The sequence below is a fragment of the Pomacea canaliculata genome, linkage group LG4 (assembly GCF_003073045.1).
Source record: "Pomacea canaliculata isolate SZHN2017 linkage group LG4, ASM307304v1, whole genome shotgun sequence".
In the NCBI taxonomy this organism is placed as follows: domain Eukaryota; kingdom Metazoa; phylum Mollusca; class Gastropoda; order Architaenioglossa; family Ampullariidae; genus Pomacea; species Pomacea canaliculata.
In genome coordinates this window covers 27,683,974-27,706,935 of record NC_037593.1, presented here as the reverse complement: position 1 = coordinate 27,706,935, position 22,962 = coordinate 27,683,974, and the positions used below count along the sequence as shown (strand labels likewise).

At 45.0% G+C, this 22,962-nt stretch overlaps 1 protein-coding gene across 1 annotated transcript in view; it reads right to left on the bottom strand.

The window, feature by feature from the left end:
- Positions 1-20,168, bottom strand: part of LOC112561153 (T-box transcription factor TBX2-B-like) — a 36,418-nt gene extending 16,250 nt beyond the window's left edge. Inside the window, 3 exon segments of the mRNA XM_025233450.1 lie at positions 209-297; positions 300-475; positions 18,565-20,168. Coding sequence (XP_025089235.1) covers positions 209-297; positions 300-475; positions 18,565-18,878 — 579 coding nt within the window. The 5' untranslated portion in view covers positions 18,879-20,168.
- Between the last annotated feature and the right edge of the window lie 2,794 nt (positions 20,169-22,962).

The following is a 22,962-nucleotide window of genomic DNA, read 5'->3' as shown; positions in this document are numbered from 1 at the left end:
TATGTGTCGTGTCTGGTGGGGGACTGGGGCTCGGGAGGTCAAGCTGTTCGCCATCCTATATTCGTGACAGTCGATGTACATTTTACGACAAAGGTTTACGAATGAACGAACTAACAATGATACTCTAATTTCAGAAAGAACAGTTTAAAAAAAATTTAAAATGAAGATGAAGCTCCAGAAAATATCCAAAGAATCATCTGCTACTCACATATCCGTTTTTGTCCGAGATGTTGTTGGTCAGCTTGATCTTGTGGAAGGAGACAATCTTCTGCATCCACTGCTCACCCGTGCTGGGGAGTCTGGGTGGATGTACACCCGCCTGGGCATCTCGGGGTCGGCCTTGCCGGCCACCATCCACTTGCCGTTGTGGAACTTGTAGCGACAGTCGTCGACAGGCACGATGTCCATCAGCAGGATGTACTTGGACTTCTTGTCCAGCCCCGACAGTCGCACTTTGTATGGCGGGAAAATTCGCCTAGACAAACACACACATACACACAGAGACAGTGGTGATTGTTTATCAGCAACTGGCATTAAAAAAAAAACAATATATGTTGATAACGAAATCATTAATCATCTGAGAATCACAGTTATTCCAACACTTGCCGAAGTAGTGGTTCTGTATGTCCTGCAGCCCACACTGTAGAATGAATTTGTGGGATAAATTTTGATATATAGCAGCCACTCAAACCTTGTTCATATACATTCCCCAATGGACATAGTCCTTTACTCATCGATCAGAGTGACGCCTAAACTTTCTGTTTTAATCAGTTTTCCCGAGCGAGGAATCAAGGAAAAAAGAACTCGCTCAACTCTCGTAAAACCACTTTAAATGGTAATTAAACTTTATTTGTAGAAATACGGAGTTTATGAGCATACCTTCCTCACTTTGGTGAGGGGGAAGGGAATAGGAGAGCTTGCTGACCATACAAACCACGTGACACTTTCTGACCGATAATTAAATAGGCGGGTATCAGAACAAAGAAAGTGTGACGTAGAGGCGTCAGGAACGTGCAGAATCCAGGAGAGAGAGAGATGTGACATAACGCAGACACAAGATTGGACCCACTTCCTTAACAGTGGAGGGGAAAAAATTTGACACATTGCAAACACAGGGCTCAGCGGACTTCCGGGCTCAGGAAGGAAGTGCACTCATACGCTTAACACACACACACGCACAACTCACACACAAACACACGCACACAAAACACACACACACACTCTCTACAAGTATCATCGCGATCTAGCGCGGTCACGTGACAACTGGGTGGGCATGTGCTGTCGAGACCAGACGTAGACGTAATAACGTGGGAACGGAAATCACGTTATGGAGACGTTATCGACTACTGCAACAGATTCGCCATCAGCCTGTGCAATCGAAAATGTCTCCAACTCGAAGCATCGGGAATCGCTACTCAGCAAATTGTGTATGTGGATTCTTTTTATTAAAACAATTATTAAATCATCATTGATGTGGTTTTTTTTTTTTGACTTTTTTTTTAAGATTAGTGTACCATCGTCCATTTCCCACCTTCAAACAAGCGCCAGGGCTAAATAAAAACAGAGAAGAAGGGCAGATAACCTTGGGCAACACATTGCATCAGTTGACTGCAATAATTGAACAATGATCGTGGAAACCATTAAAAAAATTCCGCAACTATCAGAATAGTTCCCTGGAGCTCGCTGTAGCTCCGTTCCTCCTACCCTAACACAATCAGTTCCACATTTGCAACATGGGAAAAGGGGAGCTACCAGGTAGCAGCACCTAGATCAGTCACGTGATTATTTTCCACACCAAAGGGATCCCTATCGCACATCTTTTTATTTAGTCCTCTTTCTTAATGGATATGTTCTCTTTTTGTCCCTCCTTTTCCTTTGATTTTTTTTTTTAACGTTGGCTTCCTTCAGCGCATGTGCGGTAGTCACGTGTTCAAATTGAGTGACGTCAGCAACTACGATGAACACGTGTTGCGCCACGTTTATTCTCGCTCTCTGTAATTCAAAACAAGAGACAGTAAACAGGTACAGAGGCGCCCGGAACTTTCAAAACAAATTTTAACATTTCTAAACCTTGCCTGACCTGGTGACCCTTTCACGACAATCATCCTATGTCAATTATAAACAATCGTTGTTCTTAAAATAGAACTGTCGTCACAATAGCTCGACATTCAAAATAAATGCAAAGTTCAAATTGAGGAACTGTAAATATCTGTGTGTTTTTCTGTGGTGTAGCCACAACATATGCTAAACTCACAGAGAAATGTTTTCACACCCTAGCTGTCGCCATTGTCATAAAAGATGTCATCTGTCTCTGTCTCTCTCTCTCTGTGCTGTTGCGCGTGCGACGTGTGAATCATGCACGTTTTTTCAGAAAGTGCAAATGTCGCATTTGTAAATACAAAATTTCCCAGTATATTTTCATCACTCCTAACTTTGACATCGCAATATTGCGACGGAGGTCGTGGCCGCTGCCCCTCGCCTTCATGGCGACACGGAGAAGGCGGTGCTGGGTGTATTGGCTCCCCCTGTTAAGATTGATTCCCGTAATTAGCATCTAATCTGCCGATTAAGATAACCCGCCTCCGCCCTCCCGTCTCTGATCTCTCCTCACCGCGTCAGGCTCCACAGCAGGGGAAAGGGAGGAATGGGAGGAAGAAGGTTGAGCTTGGAGGAAAGAGGAAAACCGAAGGGCAACGCGACAGAAATTCAGGGGAAGAAGGGAAGGAGAATAAATTCCTTGTCGGGCTGATGGAAGACGCGCATCTGACTGTTGCCCAACCTACTTACCGCCTCCCTTTCCATGTATATAAAATGGCAAATATCAAGTCCGATTACTCCGTTATCGCACGCATTCATCTCCCGCTGACGAAGGAAAACTAGGAGCGGGAGGAAGATTTAACCCTCTCGGTGCTGGCGCCACGGCTTCAAGTGGGTCCCGCGTGTGTAAACTAAACAGCTAATCGGCGCATCTAAAGTAAACAGAATTTCTACTGTGTGTCATTAGATATTTATGTCAGTGTGTGTGCGAGCGTGTAACAAGTGAGCTAAAAAAAAAAAAAAGGGAGAAAAAAAAATCCCTGGAGAAGCCTTCGATTTTCATCTTCCCCCCAGTCTTCCCCTCCTCCACCAAGTATATGCCGCCATCTTACTTTCCACCCGACACCCGCACATTGCTCGTGTTCTGTTAAAAGCGAACCCAATCTTGAAGCACCTTCTCAACAGCCGCATCTTCGAACAGAATTTTAAAACAGAAAAAAAAGCAAAAAGCTTGAACATCTAAACATTGAGGTTGTTATAAGATCTTTTAACACTATCCTTTCTCTTACATTAAGTGGCCTTGCAGAGGAAATGGCCGCTAAAGAGCACTTAATCATATGGATGCAGACATGCTCATCTAGTCCAGAAGACTTTTTTCAAAAAAAACAAAACAAAAAACAAAACAAAACAAAAGAAAAAAAACTGAAACCAGGGTAATGCCAAGGAAGACAATTTTTCTAAAAAGTACAATATTCTCCAAGGAGAAGTATTAAAAAAAAAAAAAAGGAAATGACGAGGGAATGTGTCATAAACAGAAGTTGGTGCCTCAGGCGTTTGTGTCTGCATTTCCGTAACAGTGTATTTCCGGGCCTGCGCAGTGCGACGCGAAGGCAATTTACGGAAACGCACACCTTCGTTTAAATAATAATAAAAATAAAATTTTTTAAAAAAAGAAAGAAAGAGGGAGCGAGATGTGGGGCTGGAGCGAGCGGCAAGCAGTGGCGCCGCACAGCGGGGAGCGAGCCAGGAGCGATCAATAAGCACAGTTCAATGAAGCTGTCACGGGGCGGTCACGGTCACTGACTTTGGATGTCACGGACTGACTAGTCGGGATAAGCGCGGCCTGGACGTGTGAAGCCAGCGGGTCTGTGGATGGAACAAATGGTTTAATTAATTGCCGGCTTCATGGCTACTCTTGCATACAGATAAACCGCCTGCAACACCTGGAAACATGTTGGGTAGGCAGGTAATCTATTGATAGGTGGCGCGTAAAGCGTTTTCTGTGTTTGTGTAGATATATATATTGTGTGGGTGTGAGTGAGATTAATTTCTGTCGACAGCTTTTCGCGAATGTGACTATACTCTGATGTTTAACATTACAGACTGAATATTCAGGTGGACGTGTGAAGCCACGTGGCACATCTTCTGCTCGTTGTCAGACAGACAGACGGTCAGACAGACATCGTATTCAATTCAGCGATTGCAATGCATCAAAGCCTTGTTTTATTCTCTCTGTCTCACATTCTCTCTCTCTCTTCATATATTTGTGTATTTACAACACTTCAACAACCGTCTCCGGGCACAAAAATTATACATACATATATATCTCAACATAAAGACGATCTATGGCTGGGCGGTGCACGTGCCTACACGTTCTAGAACAATCATGGAGCAGACGTGTCGTCTGCCTCGAATGATCGTTTGTCAAGAAGCTCTTCAGAGACGATATACGGTCTTCACCTAACAACCCGCCCCTTGAATGAGAAGATCACAAAAAAAAAAAAAAAAAAAAACCATGGGATTTGAACTACGAGCACCGAGTAGTCTGGTCCTGAACTACATCAGGCGCCTAAGGAAAACGGAAAATTTGCAGTTGATGAGGATAAAGTTCCGTACATGTGTTTCAACTGAAAAGAACAAAACCTGTGTAAAAAGATTTATGAAGAGAGAAGAAAACGTGAAGGTAATGAGAATGGAACGCACACGCACACAAACGAGAATTTTTTTTTCACGAGGCGACGAACAAATTAGCTCTCGCCCATACGAATGTGTGCGAGCGAGACAGAGAGAGGGAGACTGAGAACATCAACAAAGCAGTCGCGTGACTCGCTTGTCTGAAGGACGTTCTCACACACCAAAAGCAGGCTGACCGCGCAGGCGTGAAGTTGTCTTCCGGTGAGGGCGAAGGGTGAAGGACGCTCTTCCGCCAACTTCTCGACGGCTGCGCTCGAGCGCAGGGCCACTCACCATACACGGCACTTCAGTGTTGTGCACAACAATAGGGTGTGAGAACAAAAGCAAGCCGCAGTCGTAGACAACCAAGACAAGCTCAGAAGGACGGCAGAAAATTTCAAGAGCATCCGCAAGATGGCGCTAGGAGGCGTCGGCAGGCCCGCACTTGGGCCGATGAAGGGCCGACGAGGCCAGCCAGTCTGCTGGCCTTTCTTGAGAGGAAGCCTCGGCCCAGAATGTCCCACCGAAAGTAGGACAGTTGAGTATATTATTTCTTGATCGGCGAACATAATATGAATTGGTTGGCTGAATCGGTTTAGAGAAGGAGAGAATCAGGTCGGTCGTACTTTTAATGATTCTGTTGAGACAGGAAAGGAGAGATGGGGGGAGAGTGGATGAAAGGTAAAGAGAATGAGAAGTAAAGACAGGAAAAGGGTTGTGGAAAGAAGAACGATTTGATAAAGAGGGAAATGGAACTGTAGGAAAGTGAACGTGAGAATGAGAGCGGAAGGTAAGAAGAGATTCACATCTTCAATAAGGAGGCAGGTGAGACTCAGAGGGTACCGCATTCGCTTCTCTCAAAGGTCAGATACCTTCGTTCCACACTTTTCTTTACGGGCTCACGTGCCAATTGCCCGTAGACGACACTAGATAACTGCCTTCTTTGTTCTTATCAGGGGTTGTGGTTAACGATGTTTCAAATCTTTCGGACTTCTTCAGGACACAACTTTCCAGTTCTACCTCTCACAGACTTCCATCGCCCCCGACGACATCACATGTCCAACTCCATTCCCTGACTTGTCCAAACGTCCAGGCACTTCCCACCGACCTCTTTGTTGCCATGGTTACAGGGCAAAAGCTTCATGGCGTCGTCGTCAACCCCGAAAGGTGGAGGTGACACGAACACCGTCCTCTCATCTGATCGCAGAAAAGTACAGGTAGTCGGGGTGGTCGAGCCGCAGACTGCATCGGAGGCGCCATCTACCCGAGTGCTACCCCCAACACGCCGAGACAGTCTGGCGACGATAAGGTGTGCAGATAACACCCGTTCAGAACAAACACATGTACCCGCAAATACGCTACCGACCCACCCCTTTGAGACGTAGGCGTCTTTCTTTCTCCCTCTATTTTTTCTTCTCTTTCGTGCTTAGAGCGTCGAGATTTAATCGAGGGTGCTAGCACCACAATTGCATGATGTCTTTAGTCTTTTAACCCTCTACCCCCTTCACCCACACAAACATCAAAACAAACAAAAAAGCCGCCAAGCTACTTTGATTCCACTTTTTTACCTTAACCTAGACAGTCTTTCCGCTTCTCAGTTGTTTTGAATTGTTTTTAGGACAAGGATGGGGTTCAGGTTACAATACCTAAAAAAAAAAAAAACCCAAACAAATCAAACAATAAATAAATAACTAAAGTGCTGGATGAGTGAGTTTGTTGGTGGAAGCCACTTCTCTTAGTCGCGCGAAGACCCGAGTCGTTTTGTTCTTCCCTTGTCGAGGGCAGCCATCTTGTCGGCTGGCCGAGTCAACACGGGGAGCAGCTATTGTATTGTTTCAGGCCGTAGGTGAGTGTTTGCGGCAGTCTCTCACCCTCACGTCTGCAGATAAGGGCTCAACGCCAGTCCACGCGGCGACACCGCCGCACAATAAAGATTTACAAGGGGGCGCTACTTGGCAGACTTACAGCGGAAACAAAACCCAGGGAAGAAAGGAAGGAGGGGAGGGGAGCATGGACGCTCAACCACAAGGAGGCACGGGGTGGGTAGAGGTGACGGAGAAGATAAATCTACGAGGCCCAGGCACAGCAAAAAGGGGTGTGTAACCCAGCAGGCAATTACCTTCTCCTGTTCCGTGCGCCTGATGGCATCGGTAGGCTGGAGAAACCGTATTACAAAGAAATTTCGCGACCTCCGAACTCTACAGATCTACCCGAACGAAATGCGAACGCTGGGTTGAGGGACGGAAGGAGAAGGGGTTTGGGAATGAGGGAGGGGAAGAAGTACGGTTGAGAGTTAAAGAGAAAATGATGCTCTTCATTTGCTCAGAAGGAGCTCTAGTTCATCATGATGACTGATTTACCACCGGAAGTGGCTGGGAAACCGCGGCCATGTTAGGCGCGCGCGCAGACTTGGGGAGGCGGCTGTGAATTACGTTAGGTAACACCGTTGCGGATAGTTACAGGAGGGGGGTGTTGGTGTTAGGGGTAGGCGCTCTCTCACCTGAGCCGTCGGCGCGATTAGAGGAACAGGGGCGCCGCGCAGCAGGAGTCGGCGGAAGCTGATAACGACACCAACGACGCCTCCGAAGACTCTATCAAGTCATCGTGCTGACGAGGGCGTGCGTTGCTTACACGCACACCCGCCGTTCCTACCTCTGACACTTACATCCACCCAGCCTGGGGTACGAAGACCGAGCTACAGCCCCTGGGTTCGTAGTCAGGGCTTCCTTACTTCAGAAACACAGGTAAACCCTGTAAAATGCGAATAGCAGAAAAAAATAACTAGCGATCGTTTCATGTACCGTTTGTAGTTTTGTCTACATTAATAGGCTCGTTCGTAATTATGTCCACTCAACTCAGAGGTTGGTGATCCTTGGACTACCTGTAATTGAGGTCTGCGGTTCAGGAGAGTTAAAATTTATGGTAAACCTGATGTATGTAGCTGCTCATGCAACCGGCTCCATACTACAGTTTAAAAAAAAACAACCACGTGACTTGGTTGTAAAAAGCTATCTCCCGTCCCGACCCCACGTGACCTTAACCCGATGTCCATGTCTGACCATCGCGCTGCTCATCGCCCTTGTGACCATCAATTTGGTTTTATTTAATTAAGAAACACTTTGTTAAGTCAAGACATACACGCAGACACTCGGTAAGGCCTCAGAAAAATTTACGTTCACCTCTTGGTGGTCATTAAACATTAATTTTAAGTAAATACTGCTTGTGATTTACTTATCTGGTTACTGGAATAAAAGAAAATAACCTAAAAATGAGACAAATTTCTTTTACAATTGTCTCATCATGTCTGGTGCCATACTACGCGAATGTAAACGTAGACATTGCATAGATCGAAACAAAAACCCTTTTTGTTGTAAAAACCGAGGTGAGAACGAGGCTCGGCACATACACCTGTATATCACAGGCAACATCTCATTCATGAAAGTGCGACTTATTCTTTCTGTTCAGCCCTTCCCACACTCTCTCATTCCATACTGTCAGTAGTCTTTCTCTCTCCTCTCTTAAAATATTCCTTTACTTTCTCCCCTTTTTTCTTTCTTTTAGGAAACGTGCGCGCGCGCGTGTGTGTCTGTCTGCACGCCTGCCTATCCCCGGGGTAAGCACGTCAGCCTCAGTGTGATTACTTACCTCGAGATTAGGCTTCTACTCGCCGAGGTGCCTACAGGAGTCGCGCTGTTGATCGGCTGAGGACGACGAGCGCACATCACGCGGAGGGGCGCAAATGGCTCGTAAATGTCCCTCGGGCGACGTGTGGGGGCTCGCGGCCGTATAATAGCAGTTAGCACGCACGCACACACACACACATGCACAATGCTAAAAAAATATACTAATAAAGGAGTTGGCGGCACGTTGAAAAAAAATTAACGAGGAGCGATTGAATTAAGGATTCAAATATTATGCAAAACGTCGCCCTGAGTTACGGCCCCTAAAATCTATAAAATAACAAAGAAGATGTAAAGTAGATGTGAAGGTGAAGGTTGAACGAAGCTGCAGGACCGACAGAGTGGGTGAGAGAGAGAGATGGTGTGTCTATGTGAAAGAGAGTGTGAGAAGGAGAGAAAGAATGAGCCGGGAGACTGTCGTCGCCCATACGGTTCTTATCGGGGTGGGGTGGCGCGGGTGTGTGAATAGCACCCGGCAAAGAAACGGCGGACACAGCCCAGCGCGCTCACGAAGACACCCGCGTGCAAATCCTCGGCGGGTAGACATGAAAGGGTCCGACGGCCATCAACGGCATCGGCGGCGGTGTTGTCTCGGGATCGATGTCTTCTCGTCCCCGCGATTAGAGAGCCGACGATAAGTTCGCCAAAGTCTGTGACAACACGTCTGCGTCTTGGATGGTGGTAGTGGTGGTGGTAAGAGGAGGGGGAGGAGGAGGAGTGCAGTCGATACAACCATACCTGCCACAACATCTATTTTCATTCCTCCTGCGCCTCTTCTAATACGCTCGACCCTTTCTTCAACCGTTATATTTGATTCTTCCTTTTCCCTTCTATCCGCACCATTAAAAAATGATTCCTCTTGACCCCTACCATTGGAAAAGGCACTCATGTGTAAATTACTCTGAACGTTTCGGGAATTTTAATTCGAATTTAGATAAAATCAATTTAATATAAGGACAATTACGATGCCCGTAGGGGTTTTATTTCGTTTTCTCATTTTTTTTAATGGTGATGATGGGAAGTGGAACACTTTCCTGTATGCATTATATCACGAGGGTGGTGTAATGCAGCACACTTCTTATTCTTAACACAACTGATCTGAATAACGACAACAATAATAATAAGTGATATAGTGATACAAAAATATTGATAAAAATATCAGCAAATAATATTAAACGCACTAAACAGATTTTAAAAAAATTAACATATAAAAACAGAAAAATAGGCAACTCGTGTTACAACAACATTGAGGAAGAGTAAAAATTAATTGTTTTCACTAAATTCAAAAAAAGAGCCGTTGAGCCTGTCACTCAAAGGGGGAACTGGACACGAAGTGGGCAAAATACAGTAGTGACCACAGACCACTTGTCAACTGTCGTACGTTAATGTGCTTGAGGGAGGGAGATACAGAGAGGAGGGGGAGACACGTGACTAGGGAGAGGGCGAAGGAGAGTGACACGGTGAGATACCGGCGATGATTAGCGAGGTGTCAGGCTCTCCCATCATCGCTCAGGAGCCTGGCAGGTGTGGGCCTGCGGTCAAACAAGGTGGGCCGCTAGCTGACCAGCCATCTCGGCTACAGCACCTGTCTGGACCTGGGGTCAGTCTAGGGCAGCGAACCGAATGACCGAACTGTCTGTATGTGTGTGTATGTGTGTGAGGGGGAGGGGGAAAAGAATTTTCTTTTTAGTCGACTGTCTAACCTCAGTTACAACTCCTCCGTCGTATAATCTCCCCCATTCACCCTTTTCTAATCAGTTTTTGTTTTTGGGTGGGCGTAGGGCTATCATTAACCGCAGACCTCAGCAAGATCCGAACCAGAGTACTTTAGCTCAACAGTCCAGTTCTCTAATACCCGGGGCCGCAGAGCCTCCCAAAAGCTGAAATCGCCGGATTTTGGTCAGCTTGATGTAGTAGTGAGAACGAGAGAGGATGAATATTTTCTTACAGTTTGCTAGCTGGCGTTTGCAACTCCCTTTCAACCACGGTGTTGTCAAGCATTCCCGAGAGGGTGTCAAACGTTCGCATGGTGCCGTTAAACGCTCACGTGATGCTGTCGAGCGTTTGAGAGCGAACGCCAAAAGCAGTCTTGTGTACCTTGGTTGGTTCTAGGTCCGAATTTAATCATATAATCAATGGCTTCTGTCACTCCTGCCACCGCTTGAAAGACCTGCGTAGCCCTAAAAGCATGGCAATGTTTCTCCTCACTGCGCATGCGCGGACTGCTGCGACACGGCGTCGACTTCCGCTTACCTGAGGGAAGGGGAGTAAGGGGGGTGGGGACGGCTTGGCGAGGTGGATCTCAGCAGCCAATGTGTGGTCACTCAAGGGCACTGGTTGGTGGTCCAACAGACCACAACGCTCACACCGGCGGGCCGGCCAGCCAACCAGCCCGCCAGACTGTCCCCGTGACGCCGCCCTGGCATCCCTCGCTGCTGATCGAACCGACGTGACCCCGACAACACAGAGCTCAGTGCCCAGCGGCATGGCCGACCTGTCGTCATCGAGATTAACTGTGGTAGTCCTTCAGTCGGCAGTTTTTTTTTAAAGGGTCTTTACCCTACGGACACTCAGGTGAGGCGAGGTAGTCATTCAAGGTAGACAAGACCGACGCGCCTGACTGATGGCGGGTTTCACAGCAAAGCATGCAACCTCCCCACTCACCCCACCCGACCACCTCAGGGTATTGTTTGTTCAGCACAATCCACCCACCCCTTTCTCACCTTTCCCATCTGGTTTCTTGCTGGATCTGGTTCATAGTTAGTTCTACGGAATGGTCGTCCGCGTGTCCATAATAATAATTAACAAACCGAGTTCGGTATAAGCAAAATTTTTGGTATGGTAATAAATAGTTCTTTAAAATATCCCAAATATGGTTGCAGTAGTAGACTAATGTCTTTTCATTTACTAACAAAAACAGAAATTAAAAAGTAATAACAGAAAAAGAAGACCGTGTGGTAGTCTTCTACATTTCATCCATACAGCTGGGAAGTGATCAGCTCGAATGATCTTTTGACTTAAAATAAAGAATTACAACTGAGTGTCAGGTTTGTAACAGGATCATGTAACCCTGACCTCAACTGATTAAAAACAATCACCCATTCATCCCACCAATACGATAAAATTCGGTTGAATGATTTTACCTATAGAACCCGCGCCTGCCAACATCAGGAGTCTGTTTACACATCCTCTAGAACTACTGAAGAATGAAGTATTTATAAGTGACACAATAAGTATAAAAAATTCTCTTTATGGTATTTGTCTGTCTCCCTCGCTCTCACAGACCTGGGGCAAGAATCTGTCCATTTGACAACAGACCAACGAACAACAATGGTGAGAAAGGACGTCATCGCTGTCTTATCTTCTTTATTTTTTTTAGTGTTTAGTGTTCAGATGCGAAGGAGATACCGGGCCACTTGAATCTGAAGTGAGCGGCGATTTGAGGTGTGAGAAAACTCGCCCAGCCTGGTGGGTTGTAGGGGTCAAATGAAAGAGCAGGGTCATCGGCATTCGAAGCACACAACTCTCGTGTTTCAGAGTTTTATTATGGAACAGAAACGTGCATCGAGAAGTGGTAAGTGTACCCTTACACAGCCCTGCTTTGATGTCGGGTGTGTGAAGCGTGGAATGTTTATATGCTGGGGGAACTGTTGTCGATCTGCTGTGGAGATTGGATCACACACACACACACACACACAGAAAGAGAGAGAGAGAGACTCACACACACTTCTTGGATATTCTATCTGGAGACTTCCCGAGGGAAGAAGGTTAAGGCCAAGTCCTAATCCCTATAATTGCTGGCATCTCACAAGTGATGTGGTTGCATTAACAGAAATCTCTTTGTAGCAGAAAGCAAGCCAAGGGTGTGTTGCAAGCCTCCCGATGGTCTGGCAACATTGAAACAACACGGGAGGAAAGCAGAATTGAGATGGGAAAGAACATGTCCTCCTCCTCCTCCTCATCATCATCAATAAATTGCTTGTTTGTGTTTACAGTTTCTACATCAACCACCACCTTGAGACTGTCTATCAACGTTAGTCTTTGCATACACTTATCTATTTATCGACATAAAATTATCGGAATTCTTCAACACAGAACGATTTTTTTTTAATGAACCGTGTCCAGGGAAAGACGAAGTCTGTACACTACCAGTCCTTCCATCTTTATCAAAATGTAACTCGAGATAAAAGAACTCAGCATGGCATCATTTGCACGAAAAGTTCTCTGCACCGAAAATAAATCATCGATCTTTGTATCTGAAGAATTATAATCATCGACCACAGGTTAGTCGACAATTCAAAGAAAATCTCAAAGACATTCCATCAACCACCTCCATCCCCTTTATTAAGAAGTTTCCCATAATTTACAGTGACAGAGCTGTTAATAGACACGTGTCATTTTTTTTTTTTCATAACAAGATGGTGTTAAATGGGTTTGTATTCAATTCTCCTGAGCAGGATTTATTTTAAAAAGTAGGAAAACACAAAGAAAAACATTAGCGAGTTAACTATTTGTTTCTTAGAAACTCTCAGACGAGGAAACAAAAGGACAATCAATGTAATTTTAACTGGTGTGTAAGTATTGATATTGTGTCTCTATACGCAGTCTGCAACAAAAGGTAAGAACAGGTGATGGATGCCGTCTGAAACAATAATTAAATGTAAATAAAGTGCAAGAGTCTCTTTTTTAAAGAAAGTAAAATAATGGGATCACCAGTCTGATGGAGTACAAAACAAGGTTATGGTACACATACTTTACATACAACATCCTAACAACAGGTATACACAGGTAACGGAAATGTTATTTTTATATCACAAGGTCTAAACACGCGCGCATGTATACACAGTCATTAAGTGCATCGCTTTTAAATTTTAAAAGTGAATTTATAACAACACAGAAAACTCACTAAGACGCGCTTATAATTGTTGAAAGTATTTCTGGAATTTCATAATAAATTCAGCAGACCAGAAATTCGAATAAACAGTGATATTTATAAATTTTTTATGTTCGTCCCACGCGCTTTCACATTCTTCTCGACCAAAATGTAGGGTCGACCCTTGACCGGAAAGCTGTAAATACATGGAACACTTTTTCTGCAAATATCTTTTAAATTTGAGTTTAGTGTGCTGTACCTGTCTGCCCCAACTGTACATAATTTCATATAAGTTTTTGTGGTGAAACGGTTAGGGTACTTTTTTGTCCTTTCGCGCAATAACATACGCACGCACTTCTCCCCGACACCGAATATATTTGCCTAGAAATCTGCACCAGGTATATCTACTTAAACTTTGAACCAGAACACATTTGAGGGGGTGTAAATGTTAGATTAAAGTTTAAAAAAAAGTTTACAGCAACTTCTTTTCTTTTATAAATCAGTAACGCGTGCGTTACTACCAGGTGAGGTCGCATTACACTGATGTAAGTGTTCCTTCAGCTCTCGCACTTAACCTACCTTAGACCTTCACAGTCACGTGATGGTCACAGACAGGTGTGACGTGCGCACAGAGAGATAATTTCAGATTGAAACTGAAATATATTCAGTTGTTGTATTAGGTCTCAAACTACAATGTAGTATGCAGCTACCAGAGTAGTAACACGGGGAGTAGATTTCAGGAGCAAGTCTTTCTAACTACAGAAACATTTTAGTAAATACTTGATAACCACAACAGTTAGATTGACCACAAGTCTCCTTAACCACAAAGTTGCTGGACTAAATACTTGTAAGCCCCGAGATTTGAAACTCAAGCCTTCTGAACTACACAATCCTTTAAAACTTTAACCTTTTACCCTCTGGAATAACATCAAAATACAACGAGTGAGATTTAAAAATAACTTCCAGGTTTAATTGCTCCCTAATTATTTGAAGGCTACCCCCAAACTGCCTCACTTCAGATTAATTTGACATAAAAACTCTTTCCATAGGCTGACATCCACACGGGGTGGAATTGTGTGAATGAGGTATCTTGTAACAAAGTTGTCAAGACAAAATGCTACTGACAATTTTGCTGGTAAGTATATTCGTTTAGAAATACGGTAATCAAAATATTGACAAGGTTTCATGGGCGTATCGCCTTTTTCTTTTTTTTTTCTTTTTTTAAACAGAAGATAATTTTTTCCCCAAATGTACAGCCTGTACACACTGGTAAGTAGAAAGCTGACAGAAGTCTCTAGAAGTAGAGGCTGTTACGCTTGCAAATAGAAAAGAAACAGAAATGTATAGTGCAATATATAGTGAAAGAAAAGTCTGTCCACGTCACAACTTAGCCCTGTCATGTGACACAGACTGCTCGTCATCAAGGTGTGTGGAGGGCTCCTGCTGGTGCCTACAAGATGTCGCTAGTTCCCCTCCGACAAAGTGTTGCGAAATTTAGCCATGAGGTGTTGGTGATGGCGGGGTGGGAGGAAGCAGGGGAAGGAACATGTCAGATGGATCACCCCCTCCGCTTCTCCCCTCCTCCCAATCTTCGATATATGGGCTCTGAACTCCATCCCTTACCCTCCAAGAAGAAAGCTGCATCGATCTCTGCTAAAACTTGTTTTTAAGGAAAAAAGATTGAAGTATATTAATATAAATAAAATGCACTGGTCTGTGCCGACTTGACCTGTTCACACTGTTAGAAGCACAGCTTGCTTTTAAAAATCTGTATGTATTCTTCTATAACCTTCCTTCCTTCCTTACTCTCTGAAAGCGTTCGTCCGAACGACTCCACGATTGAAACTGCGGATTTCCGCAAAACTCTAACACAGTTCCTCTGCACATCTTTCAAAATAAGCAAATGAAACATCTGACACCTACAGACACGTCAAGCAATATAGTCTGGTTCTTGCCAAGTCATTACAATCCATCTAGTAAACAAACACAAAGATGGACAAACACGTCACGCCTTGGAATCCAAGCTTGTCTTTACACCAACTCCTGACCGGGTGAGTGTGTCTAGGGTAGATGGTGCTGCAAGAAAGGATTTGAAAAATCTTTCTTTTCTTTGTTTTGAAAGGTGTCACATAACCTTTGATAAGCCAACCGGTTGTCTATCCGATTTTTTATGTCGATCCTGTTATTTTATGCAAATGTCTAAGTGTCGTGACCATTTCTGAGCAACAGACCGTTCAATCTGGTATTGGTCTCTTTTCTTTAAGTGGTTTGACAGAAAGTGCTATAAAACTTTGGAACAATCTCAAACATCAATATTTTGCCTGATCGATCAATTAATGCCATCGAAACATCTAAAATGCGCGCTCTTATCAAACGATGACGTTTCGCCGATAGATTATTTTCGTCTCCGCTAGAATAAGCAATGGTAAAATAATAATTATACAACCACGGGAAAACACACCTTCTCTTTGTGCACTGAACAAATGCATTTGTTGTGTTATCGACTTGGCTAAGACGCACGACTGTACATGTTTGCTGAATTAAAAGTATTTTTTCTATTATTTTCTAGCGCCTTGGTTCTAGTTAAGTTCTTTGAAAAAAAATTGTTGCTTCTGCAAAGGTTACGTGCAAAGGTATGGGGTGGGGGTGGAGGAGACAGGTAAGAGAGTTAATGAAGTACAAGTTCTGCAGCTGCTGTCTGACGTGTCAATACCCTGACAGGTAAAAGAACAAACCTGGCTTAACGAGCGCTGTGAAGAAAATAGAAGGGTTATCTAAACAGCGGCTGGAAATGTGGAGGATGAAGCCAGTCGGATAAGATAATTAGTGGTATTGGCAAAAACTGGCATCTTGAGGACAGTAAGTGTAAGACAACTAATAATAAATAAGATTAATGACACTGACAGGATGGATCGTGGGCTAGGACGACTTTCAGTTGATTGTGATGAGGATGATTTGATAATTTGTGACGATGACGACGATGATTTGAACTTGACACCCTCGATAACTCTCACAAAAATGTTGAGCTGTGACACCCTCGACAAACCCTCGCAAAAATTCTACACAAGAACACGACAAAACGCACGCGCCAGCCCTGGTGATGAAGATGTACATCATCGGAGGAAAGTGGAATCGTACGACTGTAATTACTACAATCAAAAAAAGAGAAGGATGTTTTGAGTTGTGGGGTGGGTCGGGTGAGGAGAGGGGGATGTCCGAGAGGGAAAGAGAAAAGCAACGAAACCTCATCACCGTTGTTGTGAATCGATTTCTAGCGCCAGTGGCTCTTTATTGATGAGTCTGGGAGCCTGGCTCGTCGACGAAAAAAGCCCTGGCGCGGCATGCAACGCACGAGCCCTGCGTTATCTACGCCTGTCATCAAACACGCGCCTCCTCCCCATCACACACACACACGCAGACACACTCACGCGCACACACACTCACACCCACACTCCCCCACACACACACACACCTACCCCCCACACACATGATACGTTCCCCCTACTCTACAGCTGCAGTAACAGAGTCGGACACGAGTCCCCGGCATCCTTTACTGTATACATACACCTCCCTCTACTCACTACCTTCTCACTTGTAACGCTTGCCACTTCCCAGGGGTGTTACCACCAGGGTGTAGTAAATACTAGACACATTAACACGGAGGTGTGCGAGAGAGAGGTTTACCAAACAGAACTGTGAGGGGTAGGAGGAATATTCCAACAAAATATGTTTTCATGATTGTTTCTGTGACAACAATTTAGTAAACATTTGTGTTTGTACTAGATATCTGAGTATCTCTCTCGGCAGGCTGTGGTATTTAAAAAAATCAAGCTTTTGTCTTGGTTGTGTTTAGGGGATTCTTGATGTTAGATGTTATCGCTAAACTCTTCTAGAATGAGTTCAGTAATGAGCTGAACTGTGAAGCTTAAAGTAAGTAAAAAACGTAAAGTACCCGTTTCTCGTTCTATATATAAAACGAATGAATTTCCATAAAAGCACATTAACCCACCCACCCCAATCTACTACTCAGCCTCACTTCTTTCCTCCTGCAACCTTCATACTGGAGGAAAACACACAGTTCACCCCAGGTATACTCTCTCTCTCTCTCTCCCACAAACTTTCTCTCTCAGAGTCTGACTGGCAAACAACTGTCAGTTATCCCCTGATCTCTGTGTTCATGGCATCAACCATGCTTAGATAGATGATGTTTACTTTCGTTCACACGAGCTGCAGTAGATCAATGATACCAAAACAGGTTTGAGAGAGTGAGGCTATTCACCTGCACATCCCTATTTTCACCTGCACATCCCCGGACTTAAAAGCTTTGTGATGCACTGCGGCTTTAAAAACTCTTCTTTCTCTCAGGTCAAAAGGTTACAGAATGTATAGAAAATTTTTCAACAAATCCACTTTTTATAGTTCTAATGGGTGAGCTGACGAGTTGTGCAACCGTCTTCGCCGGCCATAAAGTATGTGCTTAACAGCCCAGAATGAATAAAATTAAAAATATTTCAATTACAATTCCACACTAAAAAATCTTCAGCTTTCAGACATTAAGGCTTTTAATGTAAAAGCTTCCCAAGTGAATTAATTTCTCAGAACTGACATCTCCATGTTGTTCATAAGGAAAGTAAACAACACAAACTTGTGTCAGGAAATTAAATTAAATATTTTGTGACAGTAATTACTGTTTCAGGATGATGAAGATAAAGATAATAAAGATAAAGATAATCATAGCCTTAAGACCTTGTTAATCTCTTTTCATCCTCAGCTTCAGTTCTTTCTTTACTGTTCACATCCCAACTGATAATCCCAGATTAGCATGACAATGAAATTAATGTTGCTGGATTAAGACATACCTGTCTGTTCTTTATGATTTCTTTTTGTCTTTATATTACAGACTGGTTTACTATAATTATTGTAAACAGCCATAATGTTTACACTCCAGTTATTATTGTAAACATAAAAGTGCTTTCCTTATATTATTTTATATATTTTTATATTATTTTCCTTATATTAACCTATATTTTCATAATCATTATAAGAAGGCAGGTAAGACCATACTCTATATTAATCATCACCATAGCAATGATCATCATTTTATCATCATATTTATCATCAACAGCTGGTATTGAAAGAGACCCATAATTTTTAATCTGTCATTGATATCATTATTAAAGTTTACCTTATTGTTTGAAATAAGTGTCATCATATTTATCATCATTAACTTCATCGTCATGAAGAGACGACAGAGGTGACAAGTGTGTAGATAAGGATGTGGAGGACTAGCAGACTTCTTACCTGCCTGACTTGGTAATGACCATCTCCGTGCCCAGCTTGTTAAACTGTTTCCACAAGTCCAGACCCTCGAGTTCAGCGCTGGGGTCATCCTTCACGTCTGCGTCCACCCCACCATCCAGCGGTGGGGGCACCCCGACTCCCCTCATGGCACCGTAGGGGTCTGCTGCATGCAAGAACTCTGAGGGCAGCAGAGCGTTGCCCCGGAGAGGAAACTTGAGCAAAGGTGACATGGTGTGATAGCCCAGGTGAGGCGAGAAGAACGGGGCCTGGCCAGCGTAGTAGTCGAGAGGAAAAAAATGATGAGGGAAAGCCATCCTGCGCTCTCCTTCCTCGATGGAGGCTGGCTGGTCTGGTAACCGTGGAGACTAAAACAAGGTGAAATGTTCTTACTGCAAAGCGAGACAGGACAACAACCACAGCGTCTGTCCTTCTTCTCTCTCTCTCTCCTCCCTCCTCGTCTCTCTCGGCGTCAGTGTCTCGCGTCTCGTTTCACAGCTACAAACACACACACGACAAGACTGACATGACCACCCGGTGACTGTCATATAAGGTTACTTGCTCCAGCCGCCAGGAGACTCATTCCACTCGGCAGACGGGACAGAAACCCTCGATGTCACACGCAGTAGCAGCAGGACCTCTCCCAGCCTTCCATCGGAGCGAAATTCTCCTCGCTGTGACCTCCGACCTTGCTCTCACAGTTCTCCTCACAAAACATCGACCGCTGCAGCCTACCACCACCACCACGGCGACCGACCGACGAAGAACCACTGCAACCCAGTGGCGCTCCCAACGTGTACAGCTGGCCCCCGGTAGCAAAGGCTAGAGAGTGAACCAAGTGGCTCTCTCAACAAACCCTCGTGCGAGGCAAGCAGAAAAACGATATATGGCAACTGACAAGCCTAGCGCCGGAGGCTCGCTTATCGACAATATTTCCAGGCCCGATACATCATACGTCTGACGGAGCGGCGTCGTCATTGGTCGGCTGCGCGGAGCGGACCAATCAGCGGTGGCGAGTGAAGAGCGGGGCTGGCCATGGCGGCGAGAGGTGCAGACAGCCTGTCTCCGGACCGTGAGCTCTTTATCAGTGCTGACGGAGTGTCAACACAGCGGGGCTGACACTCTCCCAGAGTTTCGTCGGGCTCGAATGAATTAATTAGCTTCCCTCAGTCAGTCCGCGAGTTTTAAGCTTCCCTCGGTGAAACGAACGCAAAAGCATTGAAGAAGAAAACGCTTTTTTTCGGATGAGTTCAGAATGTGTGGGGACTAGTTCACGACACACTAAAGGAAATACGTGTTGGTAAGTAGTAACCACCACAAAAGGAGAATCGTTTGGGCTTGTGATTGAGAGGCTCGGCCCACACGGGCCCACACAAGCAGCCGTGACGTTGCTGGCGACGGCGGCCGAGGGCACAGCCGCTTGTATCGCCAGACACCTCAAACCCCAGGCGCCACTAGGCCACGCCCACACCCTCGGGCTCTGTGACTGACAGGCACGCGGAGTGTTGATTGACGGTTTGGACGCGCTGGCTTGAAACACGCGGTCCGCGAGGTGAGTTCGCAATGACTACCAGACTCTCGTTATCTCCCCCCAACGGGAAAGCGATGAAAATCTTAGAATGAGAAAAAGCTGCAGACAAAAGCGAGGTGGATGGATGATGTGAGAAGGGGGAGGGGGAGGTAAATCAGAAAAGGACCTAAAAAAGATGAGTTGTCGAACATGTTTCGAAGACTACTTCTAGCATCTCAGCTGAATGTTTTTCTTCACGTTGACATTTTTTAAATGTCTACCTATCCATGAATATCTCGTACTTGTCTATATTATCTACCATTTCGTTTACCCCATCTTCCAGTCTCGGTCATCACTAACCCCCCCAAAAAAAAAAAACAAACAAAACAAACAACCAAAAGAATCACTTAACGAGCTGCGAAAAAATAGTGCAGTTCAGTAAAATGTTTATTTATTTCTCTACTTTGAAAAATTGTTGATAAATCAAGTTAAAAAATCAATAAAATTACAAGTAATTCTTCGGTTGTTCAGCAATTATGTGAGATCGAGGGCGGAAGAGTTAGAGGTTATAGACGCGCTTACGACATCGGTTGAGCGAGACTTAACCATAACGACTTATTAGCTGACTACATTTCACTTTTCTTCTTTTTATAATCTTTTTTTCTCATCGTGCAAAGGTTTGGGAGACCGTCGTGAACACTCGTCTTCCACTCGCTGGCTGCGCGCGCATGCAGAGGTAGGCGTGGCCTGGCGGCGCTCACACCGCCGAGCGACTGAATACCTAAGCAGGCCTGGCGCCAGCCGCCCATTGAGAGGCGAGCCACAAAAATTAGCAGACCATTTAGACATTTGCGCAAAGTAGCTTCCACTGCAGTGGTCGGGGAGGGGGTGGGGGTGTGTTAGAATTGAGAGGACAGACACAGAGGGGCAAAGGGAAGATAATCTCAGGGTGGCGGCTGCAGTCATTTTTATTCCTTTATTTATCCCCCGACGACGATTGTCCTTTCTTCCCCCACCACCTCCCCTTTAACGTTCCCAATAAACTCCTTCCATCCCCTGCTCTGTACCCTGTTTCCAAATCCCCACACAACCTCTACCCCCTTTTCTTAAATTTTCCGACGGTTAGACTTGGATTATCTCCCTTAGGACAGGGTGGAGTGATGATGATGTACCATCGAGAAGACCAATGATCGATGTTGGCAAGAAATCATTCAGAGAAGAGAGAGGTGTAGGTAGAAGAGAAAGTCTAAAATGGTTTTGTGGAGAAGTTTAGTCACACCCGGTTTAGAATTCGGTCATCGGGTGCATTTAGGATCCTTCTGTACTTGAAAAAGTCGCTACAATCCTCTGTGACATGGACAGGTGGGTGGTGAAGGTATAAAATGGAGCCAAGTGATAGTGTCGACGAATGCCTCCATCTGCTCCTGTCTCAGTCACTTTACTAACATAAACAGGAAACAGGTCACTAGCCTCAATGACACACATAAACATTGTTTACAGCTTTGTTCACTGAAGGTTTTTGCAACAGGACACAGATTAACGACTGTGAGGGCAACTTTTTGGCGGGTGGAAGGATGTATGGGTGTTTCACGCCGAGCCAGCGACTAAAACTGCAGCCAGTCAAGTAAACAAATGTCACTTGCAGAGAAACAACAGCAGGCCAGAGACGAGATCTGAACCCAGACCAGCCAATCCTCACGGAATTGGTGTTTGGGGGGAAATGGGGGCACGTACCTGGTGATAATGTGACCACGTGGCTACGATTGTCGGGTGAGGAAAGCTGTTGAAACAAGAGAAATTTGATACAGAAGCTGCCAGACCATGCGCTGTAATCTTCGTGAAAACACAGCTCTACCCGGAAAGCCACCCGCCGAAGCCACGAGCCAGCTCCGTTGTTGTCCTGCGACAAGCCCCTAGGGCTGCTTGCCGTTGCCATGGTTGCAAGAGGCGTCGCCAAGAAGTTCTCAGTCACGCTTAGTCCGACTGGGCGAGGCCCAGGTAGCGACACACTGCCCGTGAACAGGTGAAGACAGATCGATGGACTTGCTTGCTGTGACCTGGTGTCAAGGACGGTCACGGACACGCAGGTAGTGTGCGCTGAGTGCATGTGTGCTCCACAGTCTGTAGAAGTACTGACGTCAGCAGCGCCATTTCTCCCTCTACCTTTAAACAGGATAAAACTTTGTCGAATATGTGACTATGTCCGGTTAAGATGGTCTTTACACTGTAACTGTTCAAACTCTTACTTTTTAATTTTTTTAAAAAAGGGGGGAAGAAAAAGGTAAAGGAGAGATAACCGTGAGATCGAGGTGTAGGAGGACATCACGGAGTCACTCCACCGGACAGTATGACGTCACTCAGGAATGGCCATGAGGATGTTAGGTACGACAGGTGTGTGCATGCTCGCGCCAGTTCACTTCCCTACCATGTGACGCAACTCACAGGTGGGATTCTCTCCCCTGCCTATCCCACTTAGTGGTGTGCGATGTGTTTACCATCACTGGACGGTGGACAATTACTGCCCTGAAGGGACCAGGCTGCTGATGCCAGTCCTGTCAGTGTCACCGATGATATACATGTTCTAACATCTTCACATTTTTAAACTTAAAACTTTTCTATTTAAAAAAAAAAGCGTGGCCATGACCCATACGGCTGTGTCATATCGATTGCTATGTTACTGATCATTAATTAAACTTAGCCAGGATCATTTTTACTTCCCCGCTTATACATAGGTAACCATCTGATACATTTAATTTGTCTGCTTTTCATTTGATAACAATTGCTGCCGGCGTACGAATATCACGGGACTAATTTTGCATTGGCACAAATGTCGTTTCCTGTTGTATACATACATCCAGCATCTTCTGCTGTCGGTGGTGGATGTAATAAAT